Source organism: Molossus molossus, unplaced genomic scaffold (assembly GCF_014108415.1).
Source record: "Molossus molossus isolate mMolMol1 unplaced genomic scaffold, mMolMol1.p scaffold_m16_p_2, whole genome shotgun sequence".
In the NCBI taxonomy this organism is placed as follows: Eukaryota; Metazoa; Chordata; class Mammalia; order Chiroptera; family Molossidae; genus Molossus; species Molossus molossus.
Window position 1 is genome coordinate 137,607,992 of NW_023425355.1, and position 25,798 is coordinate 137,633,789.

At 39.1% G+C, this 25,798-nt stretch overlaps 1 protein-coding gene across 1 annotated transcript in view; it reads right to left on the reverse strand.

Annotated features, from left to right (window-relative positions):
* REPS2 (RALBP1 associated Eps domain containing 2) overlaps positions 1–25,798 on the reverse strand; it is a 166,940-nt gene that overhangs the window by 78,348 nt on the left and 62,794 nt on the right. The window contains exons 9-13 of the mRNA XM_036270186.1: positions 25,402–25,496; positions 19,174–19,243; positions 17,663–17,716; positions 13,314–13,359; positions 9,476–9,612 (exon numbers count right to left, since the gene is read on the reverse strand). Of these exons, the coding sequence (XP_036126079.1) occupies positions 9,476–9,612; positions 13,314–13,359; positions 17,663–17,716; positions 19,174–19,243; positions 25,402–25,496 (402 nt within the window). The remainder of the gene's footprint in view (positions 1–9,475; positions 9,613–13,313; positions 13,360–17,662; positions 17,717–19,173; positions 19,244–25,401; positions 25,497–25,798) is intronic.

Genomic DNA, 25,798 nt, shown 5'->3' on the forward strand with positions numbered 1-25,798 from the left:
TCAGGGAATCTGAACACTGGCTAGATATTAGATAATAATAACAAATTATTGTTAATTTTGTACATATAATAAAGGTTTAGTAGTTAATTTTTTTAAAGGTCTTATCCATTAGAGATTCATATAAAGTATTTATGTATGAAATTATAACAATATCTGGAATTTGCTTGAAAATAATCTGGGGATGGGTTCCGCTTTTAAATATATTTGAAATTTTCTGTAATACAGTTTTTAACAGAGAAGCCAATATATAGAACATATATAAAAGAATTACAACATTATCAGCATTGACATGAATATTATCTCCAAGAAATAATATACTATGAAAAAGTATGGGGGGAGGGGTGGCCTGGCCAGTGTGGCTCAGTTGGTTGGAACATCTCCCTATGCATGGAAGGGTCATGGGTTCGATTCCTAGTCAGGGTACATAGCCAGGTTGCAGGTTTGATCCCCGGTTGGGGTGTGTGCAAGAGTCAACTAATCCATGTTTCTTTTTCACATCCTCATATCAGTGTTTCTCTCAATCCCTCTCCCTTCTCTCTCTAAATCAATAAAAACGTATCCTCAGGTGAAGACTTAAAAAAAAAACGCCTGGGGGCCCTGGCCAGTTTGGCTCAACAGTTAGAGTGTCGGTCCGCAGACCAAAGAGACCCAGGTTCAATTTCAGCCAAGGGCACGTGCCTCGGTTACGGTCTGTCCCCAGCTCCAGTTGAGGTTATGCGGGTGGCACCCAGTCAATGTTTCTCTCTGGCCCCCCTCCCTCCCACTCTGTCTGAAGATAAATGTAAAAATATCCTCGGGTAAGGATTTAAAAAAAAACAAAAAAAAGCCTGGAGGAAACATGTACAATGTGATTCCAATTATTTTAAAGATGAAAAACATGAAATTGATGTCAGAGGTACACATACACATTGATAAACGCACTAGGAAATGTCTTAGGAATATATTCCCTGGGGAGGGTACTGGGCTTGGCAGGGATAAGGTTAGGAACAGTTCTGTAATGTTTGATTTTACACACAAGAAAGTATTTGTCTATTACTCAAATGAGTTTTATAAGCATTTTTTAAATAAAGGTTATACTAACATTTCCAACTACACCCTCCAGAGATTCGAGTACTATTCCTCCCTACACACCCTTGTTAAAGGATTCAGCCAGCCAGGGATAGCTGTAAAACTGGAGGGTGGGTATAAAAGAGCATGCACCCTGCCCAATAGCAGGATAGGCTATACCTTCACTTTGGCAAGCCTTTGAAAAATTCTCCAGGCTTTTGACTTTTAGAAGTGCAAATCATGGCACTGTGCTAGTATATAAACTTTCACATAACTTATTGGGGAAATAACCCTATAAATACAGAAAGAAACAGGAAACGGCAAAAAGAAGCCAAAGACAGACAACACGCTGCAACACTCGTTCCAAAGACTGAGACTGGCATATATCTCAACAAGCACACTGGATACTGGCATAAACAAGTTTACAAATACCTGGACTGTACTTTTACCTCTGAAATGTTCATCCAGCCCAATGGACCAAATATACTTCTCTATGTTCAAAATGAACTTTTAGACTTCAAATCTCATGACAAAGTAACACTATACTGAAGCCAACACCTTTTATTTATCAAATACTGAGAAATGCAAGAGAAAACTGATGCTCTGTCACTATGAATTCTGAGTGTTACTTCTAACAACAGACCCCTACCACAAACAAGATCAGGCTTGAAAGCAAGAATTCAGATCTAGAAAGCTAGAGGGCATTGCTTGGTCCTCCATAGACAAATGACTGCAGTAGCAGCCAAATGGATAAACTAGACTTCATCACAATGAAAAACATTTGCACTTCAACGAACAGCAACAAAAAAGTTGAAAGGATAAGCCACAAAATGAGAGAAAATTTTTGTAAGTCATATATCTGAAAAGGGACTTGTATCTAGAACGTATAAAGAACCCACACAATTCAACAATAAAAAGACAAAGAACCCAATTTAAGAATGGGCAAAGATTTTGAACAGACATTTCTCCAAAGATGACATAAACATGGCCAATAAGCACATGAAAAGATGTTCAACATGAGTAGTCATTAGAAACTGCAAATCAAAATCATAAGATACCACTTTATACCTACTAAGATGGCGAAAATAAAAAGGACAGGCAATAACAAGTGTTTCAAGGATATGAAAAAATAGTAATTCTCATACATTGCTAGTGAGGTGGCAAACTGGTAAAGGTGCTTTAGAAAACAGTTCAGTAGTTCCTCAAAATGTCCAACATGGTGTCACCTACCATATGATCCAGCAATTCCACCCCTATGCATATACCCAAGAGAAAGAAAGACGTGTTTATACAAAACTTGTACATGCATGAATGTTTATAGCAGCATTATTCATAATAGTAAAAAAGTGGCAACCAAAATGTCCATCAACTGATAAATGGATAAATAAAATGTGCCATATCCATACAATGGAATAGTATCCATCCATAAAAGAAATTAAGTGCTGACACATACTACAACATGGATAAACTTGACAAACATTACACTAAGTGAAAGAAGCCAGTTACAAAAGACCATATATTGCACAAGTCCATTAATATAGAATGTCCAGAACAGGCAAATTCATAGAAACAAAATAGGTTAGTGTTTGCCAATGGCTAGGGGTTGGGGGAGAAAAGGCAAATGAGAATGGCTGCTAATGGGTATGGGGTCTTTGGGGAGGGATGATGAAAATGTTTTGAAACTGGATAATGCTGGTGGTTACAGACTATGAATATACTAAAAGCCACAGAACTATATTCTTTAAAAGGGTCGATTTTACAGTATGTATGGATTATACCCTTGCCTGGATGTGTACTGCAAACCCAAAAGTTTGGGAGTACGGGAGGAATTTCATACTACTACTAAATTGTTTTAATCCTACTAAACTTTTAAAAGGGAACAAGTAGCTCTCACAGGAATGATACAATATGTTAAATCTATAAGGTCAAAGCCATTGGTGTAGCCAAATTAATCTTTTAGAGAACATGAAAGATAAATTTGGTCTTGAGAATATCTCTATTCTAAGGGGCTTACTTATTTCTCAGGTTGCAGAAAGAAATAGTCATTTGTAGAAAATCCAGGACAGACTCCTCTCAGCTCACCATTCAGTAAACACACCCCCTTCCAAGTAAAGACAGGGCCCTTATCACAACACTTGCCCATCTGTACATCTCACAATGGAGGCTTTGGGAAGCCCCCCCAAAATATTCCTCAGTATTGGAGAGACACTGAAGAGAGCTCCAAAGAACATAATCAGAGCCTTAAAGAATGCTCTGAAATGCTTCTGTCATTTCAGCTTCATTCCAGGAGGTGGCAGCAGATTGGTCATAAAGATGCCCTGGATAAAGAATGGTAGGCAAGTTGGAGGAAAGTAAATTCAGCCAAGAACACCTCTGGTACTCTTGAGTACCATCTGGTCAGTGCAGCTATAAGTGAAAAGTAAATTTTTGTAATAGGTACTATCTGTACATAAGGCAAAATTTAAAAGATACAAATGGTATTCCAGGAAAAGTAAGTTTCTCTCTTACTCCTCTCCCCAATCATCCCATTTTCCCCAGAGGCAACCATTGATACTAGTTTCTTAACTGTCTTTCCAGAAACTGTCTATACATTTAAGAACATACATATTCTGCAGCATACCTTTTTCACTTAATTTATCTCAGATAGCTCTCCATCTAGTATTACATACTTTATTCTTTTTTATAGCTTCATAAGATTCCATGATGTGGATGTACCATAATTTCTTAATCAATGAATGAATTTTTATTATCAATATGTCTAAAACAAAGACGAAGTATTAGCTACCCATCCACGGACAGCTACTACCCACGGATGTGTTTTGTTCAGCTATCAAAATGGTTTTAAAATGTAGATCTCAATATATTTGGCCATATGCCAGGGCAGGGCATCTGTAACAAAAATAAATTAATAAAAATATTTTACATATATATATTTGGCCATATGAGATGTGGTGGAAAGAACTGTCCACCCTCCTCTTTTTCTTTTTTTTTTTTTTTTTAATCCTCACCCGAGGACACTTTTTCATTCTTTGTTCAGATAGAGAAGGAGGGAGAGAGAGAGAGAGAGAGAGAGAAACATTGATGTGAAGGGACACATCGAGTGGCTGCCACCCGCACGACCAACCAGGGCCAGGGACAAACTGCAACCAAGGTACATGCCCTTAGCGGGAACCGAACCCGGGTCTCTCCGGACCGCAGGCCGATGCTTTAACCGCTGAGCCAAACCGGCCAGGGCCACCCTCCTCTTTTTTAATAAGAGGAGTATTGCTGGGAAATGGCTGCCCTGCCAGGGCCTACATTCGCCAGCTGCCTGGCAGCTGGCTATATCCATGGGACTAAGTTTCCCCAGTTAAATTTGTGTGGAAGTGATGAGGTTTCCTATTGTGAATCTTTAAAAGGATGGCTATGTCTCCTCCACACAATGTCTGCCTCTTCTGCCAGATGGATGCTCAATGACTGGAACAGGGCTGTTGTAGCAGAGGCAGCACTGAGGTGGTTGACCATTACCATGGAAACATTCCTAGCTTTAGAAGGGGTGAGTCACTGTCAACAGTGAACAGAGGGGAGTTCCCACCTCACAAGGTGGAACAGAAAAAAAAAAAACTTTTAAGGAAAAAAATTACCTTATGAAACCTGTTTCAGTGAGGAAAAGAGGGTTAGGGTCTGAAAAGTATTGCCCTCATCGTGTGATCTTTTTTACAGGAATTTCAGTGATAAAGTGTGTTTCCTAGCTATAAGTCTAGAGCTATAAAATCTAAACATCACTGAGAAAGCCCTGGGTTTGACTGCCTGTAGAGATCTTGCACGCTTGCATCCTTACTGACATAGACTATCTTGCACATTTTTGTTTTCTCTCAAACACAGAAGCTGTGAGGGACTAAGAGAGGATGGCGGCATGACCTGGACACACTATTACTAAGGTCAATTTCTTTTAATACACAGTGATCATATTATATCAACTTCTTCCCAGGAAAACACATGCTTTAGGTGTAATGCCAGCACCTACCTATATAGAGTCCTGGGACAGTCTAGACTCTTGTAAATCTTTATGTTCACACTCTCCTTACAGATATCAAAGTTCAGGCCATTTGTTCCACTCTGCCAAAGTTGACCTTGTTCGTTTTTATAGATTTACATTCTAAATCATCCCTTTGTTAATCTTCTTCATAGCATGTTATTGATCTTCATAAACTTGACAGCATTAATGCCACCCACTTCTAAGCTATTTCCTTAAATCCTATCTGAATCCTACACTGAGTCTGTGAGCTCACCTCCCTTTGATCTCAACAATCTTTTATCCTATTTCCTTCTCCCATGAACATCGTCATTCCATGTAACCACCATCTCATCTTTTTCTTCATTTCCCTCTTTCATTCTTGCTTCTTGGCATCCTCCCTCCATTCTCTTTCTTCTGCATATTATCACTCCACTTTAGACCACTCTGACTCAGCAACTGGGTCTCATTCACTGTTTTTCACAATCCTACGAGTCTCATTTTTCAAGACATTTTATCTCTCCCTTTCAACTCAGGACCACATCTTGTTTCACTGTACACTCTCTCACCCTCTTTCCTTTACCTTTCCTACTCTCCTACTGTTACAGACAGGGTGGTCCCAGTAGAGTCTATCTTAAGTGATAAAGTTGGCAGAAAGATGGGGCACTGGGGGCTGGAAGGACATGGACCCAGTGAAGTGAGGTCAGGTTAACTTCCCCACAGCCACCCTCCCATTCCCAAGTGCTTCAGAGAGGACGGGTCCAAAACCCTATCAGAAAAGTGAAGAAGAGACAAGCGGTCCCCTGTAGTTAGGCAAAAAGATGTACCAACAGAAGCTGAGTGAGTCTTCTGAGCAGGCAATTCACAAAAAGAAGAAGATTAATGGCCAATAATGATATGAAAAGATGTTCTGTCTCACTTGAAATCAGGGAAATGCAAATATTTGCCTATCAGGTTGATAACAATAAAAAAGATGAACATTAACCAGCGTTGACAAGGATGTGTGAGGAAACAAACAATGTTAGCAGTGGGCAAAGTTGATAGGTCCAAGTTTTCTTTTCTTTTTTTTCTTCTTTATTTATTTATTTATTTATTTTTTTAATCCTCGCCCGAGGACATTTTTCCATTTTTTGTTCAGATAGACCGGGAGGGAGAGAGAGGAAATGAGAGAGAGAGAGAAACATCGATGTGAAGGGACACATTGAGTGGCTGCACCCGCATGACCAACCAGGGCCGGGGACAAACTGCAGCCGAGGTACGTGCCCTTAGCGGGAACCGAACCCAGGTCTCTCTGTACCGCAGGCCGACGCTCCAACCGCTGAGCCAAACCGGCCAGGGCGATAGGTCCAAGTTTTCTACAGCACAGTTAAAGCAACAAATATGTACACTTGAAATGTCTATGGCCTTTGTTACAGCAACTCCAACTTGTAGGATTCAGCCCAAGAAGAGAAGTAGATGAGGAAACAAATATATGGATACAAAATCCATAAAAACCTCTGCCTTGTTTATCACAGGAGTTCAAAGTGAGGTTGGTGGGAGAAACTAACTGTGAAATGGGGAAGAAGGAGGAAAGAGAAAGAAACAGAAAGGGAAGGGGAGGAGGAGGAAAGACAAGGAGAGGAATGAGCACACAGAAGAATGAAAGGGAGAAAGAGAGAGGCAAGGGGTTCTGTGAGAAAGGAGCAAGGAAAGTACACATGAAGGAGTAGTGTATGAGCATGAGAGAAAAGTATGGGGAAGAGACAAGGAGAAGGAGGGGGAGACAGGGTGAGAGAAAACTCTCCATCTACATACGTATCTCAGGGGCATTAAAAGAAATGATGTAGGTCTCTATTAAGAAATAGACGGTTAATTGTGAAACTCAGAATATAGGAGGGAAAGCACAGTGTGACCTGGTTGAACAAGTGACATATAGCCCTGGCCAGTATGGCTCAGTGGTTAGATTGTCGACCTGCGTATTGAAGTCTTATGGGTTTGATTCCCAGTCAAGAGCACATACCTGGGTTGCAAGTTCCATCCCTGGCCCGTCAGGGCATGTGTGGGAAGGAACCAATCAATGTGTCTCTCTCATATTGATGTTTCTCTCCCCTTCCCTCCTCCCTTCCACTCTCTCTAAAAATTAATGGAAAAAATATTCTGTAGTGAAGATTAACAACAAAAAAAGTGACATATAAAGACAAGTGCAGCTGAGGGGTTACTACATGGGCATCGTGGTTCTTACTGGGTGCACTATTCTGATAGGTTTATACTGTACCTCAAGCTTTCCTAGTTTGTCAGAATTTTACTAAGTAATTTCTAGCAAAAGGCAATACACAAACTCTACATAACTTAGACTCTTGTACTTTCCCATGAGAATTAGCCAACATGGACACAAATTAAGTAGATGCCATGGTACCACCTGCTTTTCATACTGCTCTCTTCTTCATGTGATCAATTTAAACTGCTCATTAAAATGTTATTTGTGTAAACCTGCACTGAAAAGACAATGGAAGTAGGCTATGAATGTAGATGTCACGCATCTAGCTGTAGTTTGACATTTATCAAAGCAAAATGCTTTTCCTCTTAAAGTCATGTCAACATTGGAGAAGTAAAAATAAGCTGTCTTAATTCAGGTACTCCCAAAAGTAGCCCCTAAGACAGGGACTTAGGAACGGGTATTGTATTTGTGTGTGGGGAAGTGAGACACAACAGGAGGGAAGAAAGCCAAGAAAAGGTGTTAATAAATGGAGTACTACAGCACTCAACTGGGGCTCAGTCCCTTTGCAAGCCCTCCAAGGACAGTGGGGGACAAATCACAGAACTGTCATGCTGGGGAGTCAAGGAAGTCAAAGGGCTTTATACCCAGACTCCCTTCCCTCATCAGGCTGCTTGGGAATGAGTGCCTATGGGCCAAACATATTGCTATTTGGATTATATTTATTATCTCACCCAAACCCTCCAATTCGGTGAAATACTGGCCCTATTTTGCAGATTAGGAATCTGAAATACAGAAAGACGAAATCATATAGTTAATAAGCAGTTAAGCAAGACTGAGTCTAGTCTTATCTCTTCCTCTCTAGGATGAAATGTCATAAAAGCCACAGCACATCCATTTTCCAAACAGCTGGTACTCCCTGTGGGGTTACTCAGCCTGAGAGATGCTTGTGTGTTTCCAGCCTCTCTCCTTGCAAGGAAAACATATTGAAACAGCTGCCCAGATTGTTTTAATCTTCTTGCATCCACAGAAAAATCTTCTAGGTCATAATCCACCAGCCATGTAAAAATTTTATAGCATCATCATCCATGGCTACTCCCACCCCAAATACCAGTTACTATGAAATTACGCCAGAATTTGGATCAAAGTATGGGGGAAAATTCAAGGCAAATTTTTATCTGATGAACTCATGGCAGAGAATCAAATTTCAGAGAGAGCTCCAGATTCTAGTATATTAAAAACAATTCTATAACTTTACTGTGAAGAGAGTACTTTATTAGAACAAATAAAACATGCTGAGCTCTGCCAGGACACAAAGGTCATGCTAATGTGTGAGCCAAGGGGTCTTTTCTTCCTTTAGCAGAAAAAATAATAATCTGAAAATCACTAGCATCTGAGGTTGGCTTGATTTGAAATGCACATAGATACAAAAAAAAAGGTCCAGGAAATCATTGTATTTATAGCTTGCCTACATTGGTCAGTGGAAAGGCGCTTGCTGCTCCCAAAATAACACTTAGGATGGCGCTGTATCCTAGTACCTTCTCTAAAGTAAAGGCATGGTTCTCATTTGCTGTTCCATAGGTCCCTTAGTCTTCCAATTCACAGGGAGCCAGGGGAGCAGACAGGCCCTTCTAACGCCACCTACCCTCCAGCCCAGCTCTACAGCAGCTGGCTCAAGAAAGTCCCTGCCCCAGAAGCCCCAGAGCACCTGAAGGAGCCCATGCCCTAGACCCCACACCCTACCACCTAATCACCAGTCAGACTTAGAAAGCAGAGTCCCCTTAGCATTAAGCCCAACAGGACACAGGATCTTCGCCACAGGGATAAAATGCAGAGGATTCTGGCCAGGCACTGCTCACCCAGATCTTTCACAGAAGAACTGCGTAAGTGTCTGAGGAAATGACAGACAGCAATCTTGTATACAAATTACCAGGATGCAGATAACAAGACCCCAGCCATGCACCCAGTGGGCTGTCTGAGTGAAGCATTTTTATCCTCTTGGTACAGAATTTCCTAATTCTTGATCCAGAGCAAGTGTGGGCAAGGCTCCAAACACATGTGATATCTATCTGCCTAGAACTGCTTTCCCTCCCAAGAATCTCATAGCAACGTGTAGATTTTCCTAGCATGGGAAAGACAGGTCTGCTCACTCCCTGGGCTCACGAAGGCCTCTGTGGCAGAAAACCATCCACTGACTCCAACAGGAAAGGGAAGAGCTGTGGTGCAGAGGGGCACTTCACCTGACACACTGGGCTGGAAGACTTTATTCAGATCCAAGGAGGAGGCTCTGGAATGAGTTTTCTGTGGCCGCGGTGGCGGGGTAGGAGGGTCCTCGCCCCTTTTCATGGCCTCTTCTATGGAGGTGCTAGAGTAAGATCTGCAGCAAAATAAGGGAAAGTCAGAAAGGAGGCAGCAAAGCTTTATTCTCTGAAGTTGGGGTGAAAAGGAAAATACCCACAAAAGTCGAAGTGACTACAAAGGACTGACAAGCTCCCAAAGCAACCATGAATTCTACCACCCCCTGGGTGTCCTTATGTGCCATAATAATGCCCAAACCTCAAAAGTGAATCAGAATCTTTTATAATCTCTTTGCTCCTATTATACCTTAGACCTAAATTTACTTGGGGAAAAAGGCTTTCTGTAAATTAAAATCTGTTTCTACTGGAACTATTAATAAGAATAACATGAAAACCCTTCTGCTTAGGTAATTCCATATTTTAGTAGAAGGCCTTTGTGGTATTAACTAATTGCAGAACTTTTCTCCTGTTTACATGCAAATGTGATGACAGGTATATATTGAATTGGGAAAGATAAGCTGAGAGTAAGAATCAAATGTTCAAGGGAATATGCCATAAATGAAATTCAGGAAAAGAAAACACACATCAATCAAGGGGTCTAGTTTGCCTTACCGTGAAAAACACAGGTTTTGAGAAATTTTCAAAGCAAAAGCCTCCTCTTCACTTCCTCCCTCAATCTGTGACAAGGCAGTAGCTACCTAGGCAACTTCTAAGATTGTAATGCCAATAATGACATTTAAAGAAAAATGAGCTAAATGATTTGCCAAAGATCACACAGCTACAAAGTTGCATAGGTTCAATTCAAACTCTAGTCCCTATCTGTTTCCAAATTCCATTTCAAAACGTTCTGATATTGTCTATGAGCCAGGGGAGAAACCTTTTGGTGATAGTGGCTAGACTATTTATTGGAGACTACTTATTTTCTAAATTAATTCCACTCAGTACATTAGTCTACTGCTTACGAATAGGTTTGTGGATGAGTTCCCAATACAATTTTCTATGAAGTGGATATATACATCTGTTCTATTCAGCTTCTCAGCCAACTTCATGTCAAAGAAGAAAATGACCTCTGAGTCAGAGATATGTCCTAGAGACAAGTTAACATAAGAAAACTGTTCTTGGTATTTAGCTATTAGAGTGGCACTTAGGAAATTGGAATCTGTCCATTTCTATTAGGTAACCTCAGTTCTTGATAAAACTGGTTTTCACGTAGCAAGTTTTCATTTTCTTGAATGAGTTCCTCAAAGTTTCTTGGTGGTAGTGGGGTATTTTGTTTGTCAATGTTTCAATCTTTAATAAAGCCACCATAATGGCATGTGACGTACTCTAGGGTGGTCCATGTAACACAACTGGCAAGACAGGCAAGGCAAAGGTATGCAGAAAGTAGCAGAAGAATGGCCCAATACTTTCAACCAGAATAAAAGAGAATTGATCTGAAAGGATAACAAAATTTTCAAATAGGAACTCTTGATTTAAAAAGGAAATTAGCCTGGCCGGTGTGACTCAGTGGATTGAGTGTCATCCCATGCACCAAGAGGTCACTGGTTCAATTCCCGGTCAGGACACATGCCCAGGTTGTGGGGGCATGCAGGAGGCGGCCAATCGATGTTCTCTTTCACCTTGATGTTCCTACTCTCTCTCCCTTCCTCTCTCTCTAAAAAATCAATAAAAACATATTTAAAAAAAAATAAAGGGCAGCCCACTTGGGTCCCCTCCCTGCTGCAAGAAGTCTGCCTATTTTTCAAATAAACTTTCCCATCGCTTAAAAAATGAATAAAATAAAAAAGGAAATTAGAGACCCTGGTTAGAAGTTTAAAAAATTTTTGATGCCAAATATAGCTTTAATGACATTTTTCACTCAAAAAAGAAAAAATGTGTGTACACATGTACATACGCACAGTTAAGCACACTACCCCATACCACGTATCTCATTCCATTTTATTTCCATAAAAAACCTGTGTATTTATATTTTGTTATGGAAAGTTAACTGCATATCAAATAAGTGATACTAAAAAACTGACTGCAATCAATTAAAATATAAATGTGCAGGGAATCAACAAAATGATGAATATAGTAGTGTTAAATGGTGATTTTTCTCTTTCCCTTTTATTCTTCTAAGCTTTATTATTCTAAAAGGGAGGATAAAGATGATTTGATTTTCTTGGTCTCAGTAGACTTAGCTGGGAATAGTGAAATAAAACATCCAAATTAGACCAGGAGACTAATAATCCCTAAAACAATAATACATAAAATGTAGCCAGTGAGATTAATAACAGAATATGTGACTATGAGATTTTTTAATTTCACTACTTTGGGAGAGAGGGGAAATCAGAAGTGAAAACTGTGAAGCTCAATTTACGGTTAACAGAACACATAAGCAGATTTCTGCAATTCAAAGGTTTTTCCTACAATAAAGGGCAGATAAATGTTACTATTCCTACATTCTAAAGCCTACAAACGAATTTGTGAAAGATCCATTCATCCTTAAAAAAAGGATGAGTAAATGTGGTAACCATGGAGAGAAATGACTATGCCTTTTTTCTTACCAAAATGAATTAGTGTATCTATTGTTTTTAAAAATATGAATATACTATATATATATATATATATATATATATATATATACACACACACACACACACACATATGAACAAGGAAACTAAACCCCAATTTGGAAAATCCAAACATAAAAGATACACTAAAGGGTGCCTCTGATTTACAAGAAAACAAGATTTCCTTAAATGTCAGTATTTCAAAATATGATCAGATTTCAATTAATTTTTTTGCTAACCCTCACCAAGGACATTCTTCCATTGACTTTTTTTAGACAGAGTGAAAGGGAAGGAGGGAGAGGGGGAGAAGGAGGGAGAGGGGGAGAGGAAGGGAGAGAAGGAGAGAGAGAAAGAGAAAAAGAGATCAATTGGTTGCCTCCCCATTGACCCTGACTGACCCCTTGATGGGAAATCGAACCCGCAACCCTTTAAGTCCACGGGCCAACGCTCCAACTGCGGAGCCAAACTGGCTAGGGCTAAATTCACTTCTTTAGGAATGCGTCTAGTAGTCAAATGAGGAAAAAAGCCACCAAGGGCCAAAAGAAAACTTGGAAAAGACACATGTAGTGTCCTATCTTGCACTGCAGTCTACTGATGTTCTATTGGTTCTATTAGTGTTTCAGTATTTGTCCTCACTCCTCCCTTCCAACGTCTGATGTCAGCCACAGCTCTGCCTCCCTGGCTCTTCCTCTTCTGCTAGCCTCTAGTGATTGAAAAACTGTGAAGCCAAAAAAGAGGCTCCAAGATAGGATGGAACAGATGATAAATACTGCTCACCTGAAGCTTCACACCTCATTGGAGTCACCATAAGCATTTTCTCTCCCTACTCTAGATTTGAGTCCAGACTTCTTACTTTTTGGTGTTCACCTTGTCATGATAAATTTCAATGTTAGTTACCTTTCAACTACATTTCCTTGTTTCCAAGGCTACTTCCCCCTACTCATTATCATCCTGCAACAACTGGGGCATGTATCACACAAGCCACTTCACATCAGGTGACCAGAGCACAGCAGCCACCATCTTCCAGCACTGATACACACAGAAACTAAGAGTCTCCCAGTAGCACTGCAGGCTCCAGTCAGGCCTCTCATGACAGTGAACTCACCCACATTCTAAGTTTCAAATCAAAAGGAAAAGGAGATTGTGGGTTGGGCTTTGGGTTGGGGGTTTTTATTTCTAGTCTGGGACAGGCACAAAGGGCATTAAAGCAGAAATTAAACAAACACTACCTGGATCTTGGTCTTGTTTTGAGACTGTTGGAATCCTTAGGAGTGGCTGAAACAAAGATTAATTGTTGTTTGCTTGGGTTTCATTTCTGAAGTTAAACAGGTTTATGTACAACATCTGGGCTAGGACAGAACATAGCTACAGGTCGACGTGAGGTTACAGGTGTCCGTGTAGAGAACTGGACCTCTTTTACAGTTTCATGATTTCAGACACGTATTTCTAAAGCTAAAGGCACAATTGACAAGGAAGAAAAATCAACATATTTTTCTTTCATCAGAATACTAAGAAGCTATTCTCAAATCAAAATTCATTAACAAAGAAATTCCAGTCTAAAAAGACAACCTTCTCAAGGGGTTATCTATTTACACAATGATGGGTTCAGACTTGAGGATTTCTTGTTCTATCTTGAGAACCTAGTAATAGATTTTGAACTAGTCTTCCCTGAAGGCTAGGAAAAAATATCAGGCTATATATGTTAAGGTTTTCTTAAAATACACTACCAGAGCAGCATGACCAGAAAAAATCAAAGTTCCCACAAGTAAGTTGTAGTACATTATGCAGCTTTTCCTAAAAGAAAATATTGTGCCCCCTGTCTCTATGACCAAAATGTACAGGGAATATTATGGCATGAAATCATTAAAATATTTTGCCAACCATACAACTTTTCCTTATCAAATTTCAATCATAAACTAACTTGCTCACTACCGACACCCACGAAGCCTACTTTCCCACCCCAACTTGTTGGGAGTAATTAGAAACATTTACAAAAACATTAATATCCGTTTGATGTTTTGAATCTTCTATGGAAGACAACTTTTAGAAACCACTAGCTATGCTGTTTACAAACACTGCAAATTTCTCATCATAAAATGTCATAAGAATTCATAGAAAAAGTGTTACTAACTAGGAACAAGGAATGTAGTTTATATATTGCACAAATCCTTCCAGAAAGAAAATGTCTCACTGTATCATCCCCTCCTCTTTCACACTGCTCCAAAGATAAAGCCCTCCTTGGTATGAAGCATCCTGGATTTACAAGGACCATTACAATCCTTGGGTTAGATAAGCCAGGCAGGAAGGGGAGCTGAAGTGCTAACAAGACACAAAGCAAACTAGCAATATGTATCCCCTTCCATGGGGTCAGCTGCAGAAGAGATACATTTCTCCCAACCTACATATTTTGGCTTATTGTAGTGAGAACGCAGGCATCTTTCAACTCAAACCACTGAAACTCTACAAGAACCTCAAAAAGCCTGAGCAGCCAGAGGATTCTAAGCCCTGTCTTACCCATTATCATCAAAAACTAACTCTCACCCCCCAACCCTCAAGCATCAAAGGAAAGCGACCTAAGGGGAGCCTCTCCTCCAGCCAAGCTGGCTGTCTTGGGGCTGGGTGGACAGTGTGAGCACACTCACCACACAACTGGGGGCCACCCTCTGAGCAGGCTGCCCACAGCTGGCTCTGGCTCCTTGGCCCTCTTCTCCCTCAGGCCCTACTGCTTTCCATAAATATGTAGGTAGAAGTCTCAGCCATGTGACCGTATCACCAAGCCAGACCGTGGTGACAGTTAATCCCTTGGTCAGTTGCCATTATCTTTGTCTTTTTGCTGGGGTAGGAACGGGTGTGGAAGGCGGGGTAAACCCTGCTGGTGAGAGATAGACAGACAGATGCGGTGAGGGGTACAGATGAACAGTGGAGACCAGTCCGGGAGTCATGAGGCCTAGATGCTTCTGGCCATGACACTCACTAGCTGCTAGCTCTCTGAACCTCAGTTCCCTTAACTACAGGATGAAGAAAATAAAAATGCAGCCATTCCTCACAGGGAGAGATAAGACAGCGAAGGTACTTTAACAACTGAGTGTATTTTAGAATTGCCAAATATTGCTGTTGTAGAGCCCTCCTAATTCTACAGGCTTAGAAATATGGAAATTTAGTTCCTTCTAGGACAGCAAAGGAAAGGCAGGTGGGAGTGGGTAATGGAAAGAGAGAACTGCTCTACCCCATAAGACCATGGAGTGATAGCTGGCAATCGGGGCAGCTACTAGAATCACCAACAGCAGTCTGAAGATTACAGTGTCAGGATGAGCAAGCCTAATCCACTCAGCATTACCTAGAGACATCAAGAAAAAGATCACCACTGTGCAGTGTGCTCTGCTGAATTAGCTGGAATGTAATGTTAGCTAAGAAATCTATTAGACTCCACTAATATATACACTTTCAGCAATTAAAGGGGCAAGGGCATATGACAAAATATGTAAAATGGATACTCCCATTCCTTGATAATAAAGTCCCACCCCATCCATAACCCACCACACCATCATCTTCATCACCGTTACTATTATTATCACTACCCACTGTGAAAGAGCAGGGCAGAAAGATGCTTCTCCTTCCACCTGTAAAAACATATCCCAGGCAGGTCTTGGTAAGTCTCCACAGTTTTCTGATCAGGAAAAGCTGAAGTTCACTATTCTAATTGAGTCTTCCATTAGCCTCTGAGTCCCTGAAGTCAGGCTTAGCATTTGGAACATGTGAATATCTACAAAAATGATGAGGGCATGTTGTGTTGAAAATCCAGGGAGACACCAACAGGCAGGTTGTTGTTTCTCATTTAGCTGGGAAAGGGAAGAAGAATGCCAACTTCCTAGAATACTTTGGGCATGTCATCTTTCCAAGGAAACATATATGGGATAAGAATGCAAGCCTGAAATTTAATTCTCCAAAAGGCAGCTACTCAGTTAACTGAGGTGAACTGTCCACGTGGCACAGACAGCCGTCCAGAATTAGAAACCACCACCCTGAAACTCCTATGTCTCCTGCTGGGAATTCAATTCCCTCATATCCATTCCAGAAAGGGAACCACACAGCACGCTCCCAGGCAGAATGTAAAACAAATTCGGATGTACTTCACACACTGTGGCACACCCTGAGAAGTTTTATCTGGTGACACCACATCCTATTCAATTAAAGAATGCTAATAATCATGTCTAAAGCTCACCCCAAAGAACATGTGATGCTCCTGGAAAAAAAACAGGAAGAGTTATTAGCCTCAAAGGCTGTTGGAGAAGCAGCAATTTAACTCACTACATTACATAGCTTTTGCTAATATCATAACATTAAACTTATAAAAATTAGGATGTATCCACTTCATCTCCACAAATTGGGGTTACAAAGAATCTGCCTCAGGTATTTCTCCTACACAAATAGAGCGTTTCCCCCATGATAAAAAAATCAAATCAGTTTCAAAAGCCAAAACTAGGTTTGAGAATTCCTACCACTTTCAGAATCATGGTTGATCTTAATTTTCTATTTCTTAACATGGCCTTCTAGAGGTAGCTGTTACCAATAGGCTATACATCAGAATCACCTGGGGGCTGCCTAAAAATAGATTCTTAGGCCTTATATCTGAAATAAATCACAGATTGTCATTCATATGTTCTCTCATGCGTTCACTCTTTCTCTCACTCTCTCTTTCTCTCTCCCACCTTGTCTTCCTCCTCCTGCTCCTTCTCCCTCCTCCCTCTATTCCCCTCTCCTAAACCTTGAATGAACTTGGTGTTTGGGAAATACTGTACTATAACATAAGCTTCAATGTTATGTTGACCCCTTTGTTACAACTTTAAACAAATAAGCCTGGGATGATAGCTAGCTAACCAAAACAAACATGATTTACTTATTAAATATTAAATATTAAGAGATAAAAAAGAAAGCAGCAATTTCTTTCATGTCCCCATAATCAGAGCTTCAAATAGCTAGTTTGTTTTTAACTAGGTTCATCTTGGTTCAAGAAAGCTGAGGACATAGGCCCAGCCATCTCTGTGGTTCACAGACACAGTTCCAACTCTACAAGAAACTGTGCAAACACAATTTTTATTTTTCTCCTTGGGATCCAATCCATGTATAAGAGCATTTACCTGCCTTCCTAGTGATGAAGTATAATAAAAATATTTGAGAGTTTTGCTTTGGAAATGGAAGATTTCAACTATGTGCCTCCAATTGATCTACCCCATCAACTCCTTATTCTACACAGAAATCACAATGGTTTGTTGAAATCCTCTCAACTCCAAGACTTCTCAATTTTACACTTAGTAACAATGACACTAAATTCACACTGAGTGAACCTTTCAGTGAAATCTAAATTCAGAACTTAAGAAGAAATCACCCTCTTCTCATACCTGGAAAGGAGAAAGGGTAAAAAAAAAAGCAAACAGGTTTCCTTGTAATAAAACACAAGACAAATATTTCAAGAAAAGTATACATACTGTCACAGATGTACCAATCTTCTACTCACTAAAACTGTTTTTTTTTTTATTAGAAATAATTACATAAATATATTAAAATGGTTTTCTCCTACCTGGATCCTCAGACATGTCCTTTGGTAAGGCTTCATCTGTAGTACTTTTCAAAGCTAGTGATGTTTTGTTTTTAAAGAACGGAGACAGAAAGGAGGGGAAAAGAAAAAGAAAACTATAACGTTTTATTTCTCTGGCACATTATATTAATACAAAGAATCTCTAGTCATCATTTATGAAAATGGTGTTACAAACTTCTATAATTGCTATAGCACTTACTAAGACAATAAAAGAACTCTTAAGGTATAGAACTAGGTTCTCCCAAGAGAACAAAGCAGTCTTTTCAACTGTCCAGAGAGAGTGCCTCTACTGGCTAGGAGGAGTATTACCAGGACAAATTAGGAATTTCCTGTTTTCATTCTGACATCCATATCAATGACATCAGAATCTCTCTTGAAGTGAAAGCGAGGCTTCAGTATTTTTAGAGCTCACTTGTTTATTCCAATGTGCAGTCAAGGCTAAGATCCACTAATAAAGAGAGTGATCAGAGTACATGCTGCCATTGACAATGTCCAGTTCTGCCTGCCTCTCCCAAGCATGCAACTATTGTTTCCTAAAGGAAAACGTATTTTTCATGTTTAACTCCATACAAAGCTGCATCAATGTCAGGTCTTGGCAATAAAACCTGAAATAACTTCACTGGTGTTTAGTCTCTTCAGATAAGCTTCTCATTCATGGGTAGTAAATCAATATCAGATAATAGAAGGAACACTGGCTTGAGATTTAGAAAATCTTGGTTCATTTACCCCTTTTTCTTACTAAGCAAATGATTCATACTGCCTGAACTTCAGTTTACTCATCTCTAAATTTTAGGCAATGAACACACTAGCCTCCATTCAGTTTTCTGAGGACTGGATAAGACAGTGTATGAGAAAGGACATGGTAGATTATAAAGCATTATACAGAAGTATGGAGTCGAGGTGGGGGTTCCTCCTGCTCTTCTAGAGAGCAACTTATCTCTGTGCTTGGTGATAGCTATACATGGATCACTGTGCTACACAGCTTCTCATCTGCCCAATTACACAGATAAATTGTTGCTGGGCTCCATATCATAGCCCCACACCCACAGTCACAGATAATAAAGCTCAGGAACAGAAACTCTCTCCGGAAGATAATTTCCTCATGGACTAGACCTATGTACAAATGTGCATTTATATTGATGCTCTGGGATCACATCTACCAAAATAAGACGCTAAGTTCTCAATTATTTCAGCTTCCAGTCATTTCCTAATTAGTACACCGAGATTCCAATGTAAGATGTCAGGATAGCCTAAGGATCAACAGTGAGTAAGGGGCCAATGAGCTTGGGGGGCTTTGGACACTCAAGCTCTTGTTACCACTTTATGAACTATAGTTTTGGGACAACAATTTGAACTACTTAATTCATCCAAATGTGTTCATATACTGATAACTGTCCTCATGTGCTCTAGAAGCCAACCAGTCCAAAAAAAAATAAATTAAAAAAAAAATAGGCAGAATGTCCTTAAAGAAAGAAAACTCATTCTTTTCATACCTTGTTTGTCATCACCAGTCATATCTTGAGTAGGAACAGGAAACTCAGCCATGTCTTTAATAGATAACTTCTTGGGAAAGGAAAGAAAATTAATTATACAGACTGAATAGAAATGAAGTACTGTGCATACATAATGAAAATGTTTTAAAAGCTATATATCTTGCCAATATCTGTGTCTTCAGTAAACCCTGGCATTTAATACTATTTTATTTTTTTAGGTTCCTAGTGAGGGGTAAGTTAATTTGTATTGAAATAGATATATGCATAGAAGGAAAAATAACAATTCAGATTGAGGCATATGTATAGACCACATATTAAATCTGAATCCTGTGCAGGATTTAGCCAGAGAATCTTGTAGCACTTGTCCATTCAGTCACGAATAAGGCTGTCATTTAGGTACTTTTACACAAGCAGAGAGAGGTTTTTGACAAGTGGCCCCATAAAGTGGGTACTTGCCAGGGTCTGTTAAGCAGAGGGTGTTCTACCCTGATTAAAATAGCCTCCTTATCCTGAAATAAGAAAATTTTACTAATGAGCAGAAGAAAATTTCTTCCTAACTGAATTATGAGAAAAGTCTTCACTTATGCTAATAACGTTAATACCCAAATTGATCAAGTATTGACTAGTTTAAAATCTACTTACTATAAATTTATGTCTTTTTTAGCATTTTTATCTATTTTATTTTACTTTATTTCATTTTATGTTTTCCATCATCATTTATTCCTTTATGCTCTCTTCCTCTTCCACCTACCCCCAACACCATCCCCTGCAATCACCAGACTACTGTCCATGTCCATGTAAAAATTTAGTTCTTATAAAGTCTCAATTAACACCTGGCCAGTGTGGCTCAGTGGTTGAGCATCGACCCATGCACCAAGAGGTCACCGGTTCGATTCCTGGTCAGGGCACACGTCCAGGTTGTGGGCCAAATCCCCAGTGGGGGGTATGCAGGAAGCAACCAATCGATGTTCTCTTTCATCGATGTTTCTGTCTCTCTCTCCCTCTCCCTTCTTCTCTATCTGGAATCAATAAAGAAAAAAAAAATTAAGTCTCAATTAACATGCACTCTAAGACTTCTGATGGATTAAAGAATAATATATATTTATATTCACTATATATATAAACAAATTCTGGAAAGATATGTAAAAATTGAAGAGTGATTATGTACACAGAGGAAAGGGATGGGAGGAGGGTTTGTCACTATATGCCTTTGGGTATTCTTTTTATTTTAAACATATTCAAAAAATTAAATAAAAATAAAATTTAAAACTTAAAGGAAATAGGGTAAATTCCTGGAGCTACCTGGTGCTCCAAAAGGTTAACTGGTTTATCTCTCAGAATCTGAACAACCCTAGAGAGATAAATAATACTTCTTTTTTTAAACTGTTCCAAAGAATAGAGTTATAGTACTGCTTGGTAGTAATCTGATCTAAGATTTAATCCACAGGCAGGTCATTCTTGGCATTATAATGAAGCGTCCAGATGTAATTTCCCATTCAAAATCTACCATCTCCAATGGAACAATGAATATATCTTAACAGTGCCTTTCTTTCATTTTCTTTTCCCACCTACATTATAAACCAGATCCTCAGTAGAATAAAATGACTTAGGAGAAGAAAATGTAGATAAAAAGAAATTCAAAAAAAAAAGTTGAAAGAAAATTTTAAAAATCTAAATAAATAGGAAGACATCTCATGCTCATTAATCAGAAAACTTAATATTGTTAAGATGGCACTATGCCCCAAATTCATCTACAGATTCAATGCAATCCTTCTTGCTTTTCTGCAGAATTTGACCAGATGATCCTAAATTTCATATGGAAATGCAAGGAATTCAGAATAGTGAAAATATTCTTAAAAAAGAAAAAGGTTGAGCCCTGGCCAGTTTGGTTCAGCGGTTTGAGCGTTGGCCTGCAGACCAGAGAGGCCCGGGTTTGGTTCCCACTAAGGGCACGTACCTTCACTGCAGTTTGTCCCTGGCCCCAGTTGGGGTCATGTAGGTAGCAACCACTCAATGTGTCTCTCTCTCACGTCGATGTTTCTCTCTCCCTCTTCCTCCCTGTCTCCCTCCCACTCTATCTCAAGATAAATGCAAAAATGTCCTCAGGTGAGGATTAAAAAAAAAGAAAGAAAAGAAAAAGGTTGAAGGACTCATCCTTTCCAATGTCAAAACTTACAGTAATCAAGACGATGTGATATGTACTAGCATAATGACATATAGATGGGATAGATTTGAGAATCCATATATAAACCTTTACATATATGGTCAAGTGATCTTCAACAAAGGTGCAAAACAATTCAAGGGGGGATTGTTTTTTCAATAAATGATGCTGGAATAACTAAATAATCCATATACAAAAGAATGAAGTTAGACCTCTTCCTCACAGCATACACAAAAATGAACTCAAAATGGATCATAAACCTACATGTAAGACCTAAACTATAAAACTCTTAGAAGAAAGCAAAGGAGTAAATCTTCATGATTTTATATTAGTCAATGGTTTTTTAGATGTGACACCTAAAGCACAAGTAACCAAAGAAAAGATAAAATTGAACTTCATCAAAACAAACATTTGTGTTGTAAAGGATGCTATCAAGAAAGGAAAAAGAAAAATCAAAGAAAGAGCAAATACTTGCAAATTATATACCTAGTAAGGGACTTATATCCAGGATATATAAAGAACACTTATAACTCAGTAATAGACCAATTTATAAACAAAGGATTTGAATAGACATTTCACCAAAGAAGATACACAAATGGCTAATATGTACACAAAAAGATGCTCCCCATTGTCGGTCATTAGGAAATCCAAATCAAAAACCACGAAATACCACTTTACTCCCTCTAAGAAGGCTAAAATAAAAAAGACAGACTAGTACAAGTGTTAACAAGGACATGGAGAAATTGGAACCCTTCTATGTTACTGGTGGAGACATATAAAATGGTACAGCAGCTGCTTTGCAATGCAGTTTGATAGTTCATCAAAAAGTTAAGCACAAGTTATAATATGATCCAACAATTCCACAACTAGGTATATACCCAAGATAACTGAAAATATATTCACACAAAAACTTGTACATGAATGTTCATAGCAGCACTTTTTTTTTTCTAACAGCCCCAAAGTGGAAACAACACAAATGTCCATCATTTGAAGAATGGACACCCAAAATGTGGCATATTCATACAATGGAATAAAAAAGGAATTAGACACTGATACAATATGAATGAACTTTAAAACATTATAGTATAGCCCAGCTGCTGTAGCTCAGTGGATTGAGCGTCATCCCATGGACTGAGAGGTCCCAGTTCAATTCCCGGTCAGGGCACATGCCCAGGTTGAGGGCTCGATGCCCAATAGGGAGCGTGCAGGAGGCAGCTGATCGATGTTTCTCTCTCTCACATCGATGTTTCTATCTCTCGCTCCCTTCCTCTCTCTTGCTTAAAAAAAAAAATCAATAAAAAACATATTTGAAAAACACATTACATTAAGAAGCAAGTCACAAAAGACCACATATTATGTGATTCTATTTATATGAAATGTCCAGAACAGGTAAATTCAGAGACAAAAAAATAGATTAGTGATTACCAGAGGCTGGGGACAGTGGGGATAGTGAATGACAATGAATGAATACAGGTTTGTTTGTTTTTTTATCCTCACCAGAGGACATTTTTCCATTTTTTGTTCAGGTAGAGTGGGAGGGAGAGAGAGGAACAGAGAGAGAGAGAGAAACATCGACGTGAAAGGAACACATCGAGTGGCTGCCACCCGCACGACCGACCAGGGCCGGGGACAAACTGCAACCGAGGCACGTGCCCTTAGCGGGAACCGACGCTCTAACCGCTGAGCCAAACCGGCCAGGGCGAATACAGGCTTTCTTTTGGGGATGATAAAAATGCTCTAAAGTTAGACTATAGTGATGGTTCCACCACTTTTAATATACTAAAAACCACTGAATTGTATACTTTAAATGAGTATGATATGTGAATTATATCTCAGTAAAGCTGTATAGAAAAGAAAGAAATCCAGTGAACTAAAAAACCCTGCTTAAGAGGAGTATACCTGAAATGATAATCTTTAATTCTTGATGGAACATGGTGCAACTCTGCTGTCTTTAGAAAAAGATGTACTGCTGAGCAAACTTCTCAAGACCTGAATCAGCTACAGCTTCAGTCATACACAAACACCTATATGGAGTCATCCCTCAGAGGGCTGATACCAAGATATATTTAAACTCCATGCACATATTCATGGAAGATTAAAAGGTTGTAGAAAGAACAATGAATGAAATAGTTTAACAGTGGTTCTCAACCTTCCTAATGCCGTGACCCTTTAATACAGTTCCTCGTGTTGTGGTGACCCCCAACCATAAAATTTTTTCGTTGCTACTTCATAACTATAATTGTGCTACTGTTATGTCTTAGGCAACCCCTGTGAAAAGGTCCTTTGACCCTCAAAGGGGTCGCGACCCAAAGGTTGAGAACTACTGGTTTAGAAGACCATGAAATATTTAATCATTAGCTATTAAAATCCGACTTATACTGCTCAAATGGTTAAACCATCAATTAACCTTATCAGGTCAGCCCTGAATTTTGTTTATTACATCGTTATCTAAAAGTACCCCACCCTTGAAGATAACAGTTTTGTTGGGAAAGAGTTTTTTGTTGCTCTTTTGCTTTCTTGTTTGGACAAGGCAAAGCAAAAACTAGGTAGCTTTTAACCTGCCCCCTCAAAGGAGCCAGTTAAAGGATATAAAACTTAGCTGCATATAAGGTCTGTGTGTGTGTAAGTCAGTTATTAATTTCTGAGTTAAAAAAAGCATTGTTTGTCTCTGTTAGAAAGGCAAAGACCATCTGATAGATACCATGGCAAGCTGGAACAAAATATTTATCTAGCAGGAGTAAGAATTTATGATACTTTTTAGTAAATCACCTGACAACCTCATAATTTTACACAAGCAGGGGGACTCATAGCAAAAACAAAACAAAACAAAAAAACCGGGGCAACTGCACATGAGAGCTAAGGAGGGAGGTTATGTGTCCTGGCCTGACAGACAAGCTTCTCCAGACACTGCCAGCAGCCCCAGAGTAGACTGAGAGCCATCAAAAGTGGCTAACTACTGTTATATGTTTCTCCATCATATGCAATATACAGAAAAAGAAATGTAAAAGGCCAAAACTCTTCAAAAGCATATCTATCACTCCTCCTGAAATAACTTTTATTACATCTTTTCCCCACGAGTAGAAGTATGTTGAGGAAAGTAATATAGAGGCTACAACTCAAAGAAAGAGCAGCAGAGAGGCCAAGAGAACTGTTTACAGAGGGAGCACTGTAGAAGCAGGAAAAGAATAATCACACACAATTATAAGAACTTAAAGAAATGGCCCTGTACACTGCCTTTGACTTCTATCATCTTGCAATGGTTTTAACTAGGGCCAGAGACATGTAATAAGAGCCTGTGATGATAAATGATTGATAGATAGATAGATAGATAGATAGATAGATAGATAGATAGATAGATAGATAGATAATCGACCGACTGACCGACCTCCATTTATTAGATATTTCCGTATTTTTTTAGGACAGGAACAGCAGATATCATGAGTTGTCATCACTGCAATCACGATGATAATGATGATAGTGTTGAAATGAACAATAACCATAACAACTATTTATCGATGCATACTGAAGGACCACTAAGCATGTGGCTAAGACTCTACATCAATGGGCCACCATGGTGGGAATTTGGGTTTCTCTTAGGAATCATCCAAATCCGTCTTCATCGGGTCCAAACGTTAAAACCTCTGAAGCAGAAGGCAGCTTTCCATGTGGTTTCAGGCCCCCTTATATAGTTCTTAAACCTCCTCTCAAAACTGTTCTAGTTCATTATATTTTAATACTCAGCTACTAAAAATACAACGTTACAATGTTTACTTTGGAATTAAAGTTTGGTTAAAGTAAATAACTTGGCTAGCATTTTTCAGACTTAGTTTGACTATACCTCAATTTCACCTCTAGAAAGTCAAGAGACTATTTTGCTTATTTCACCATATCTAGTTTTAGGGAGAAAAGAGAAAAGGTAATTATAAATATAGTGTCTAGATTTGAAAGGAGGAGCCCCAAAGTAAGTACTATGAAGAGAAAATGTTATAAAAGTGGATTTTAGCACATAGGCTAAAGGATTTAATTCTAAATACATCCCTAACTAATTAACATATGAAGATTTTTACCTCCATCCGATTCAAGTCATGGGGTTGTTGGTTTGCTGGCATGGACTCAGAATAAGAATCAAATAACGCACACTCCCACTTGGACTTAGGAAAGGCTAAGAAGAAACAAAAAAGAATACATATAGTCATAGCAGGCACTGTTTCCTATATAAGAACAAAATCAGCTGGCTCCTATATACTAGTCATGCTACTAATCACACTGAGATAGTATTTTAAGTTTTCTATATATTCAACCTGAAACTTCTATCATCCCCATTTACACATGATAAAACTGAGGAACCAGGAAGTCAAGCAACTTACTTAAGGTCATCTAGTTGGTAAATGGTTAAGCAGGGACTTGAACTGCCAGCAATCTTGATAGAATGTCCATGCTTTTAGCATTTCATATTGAAACATA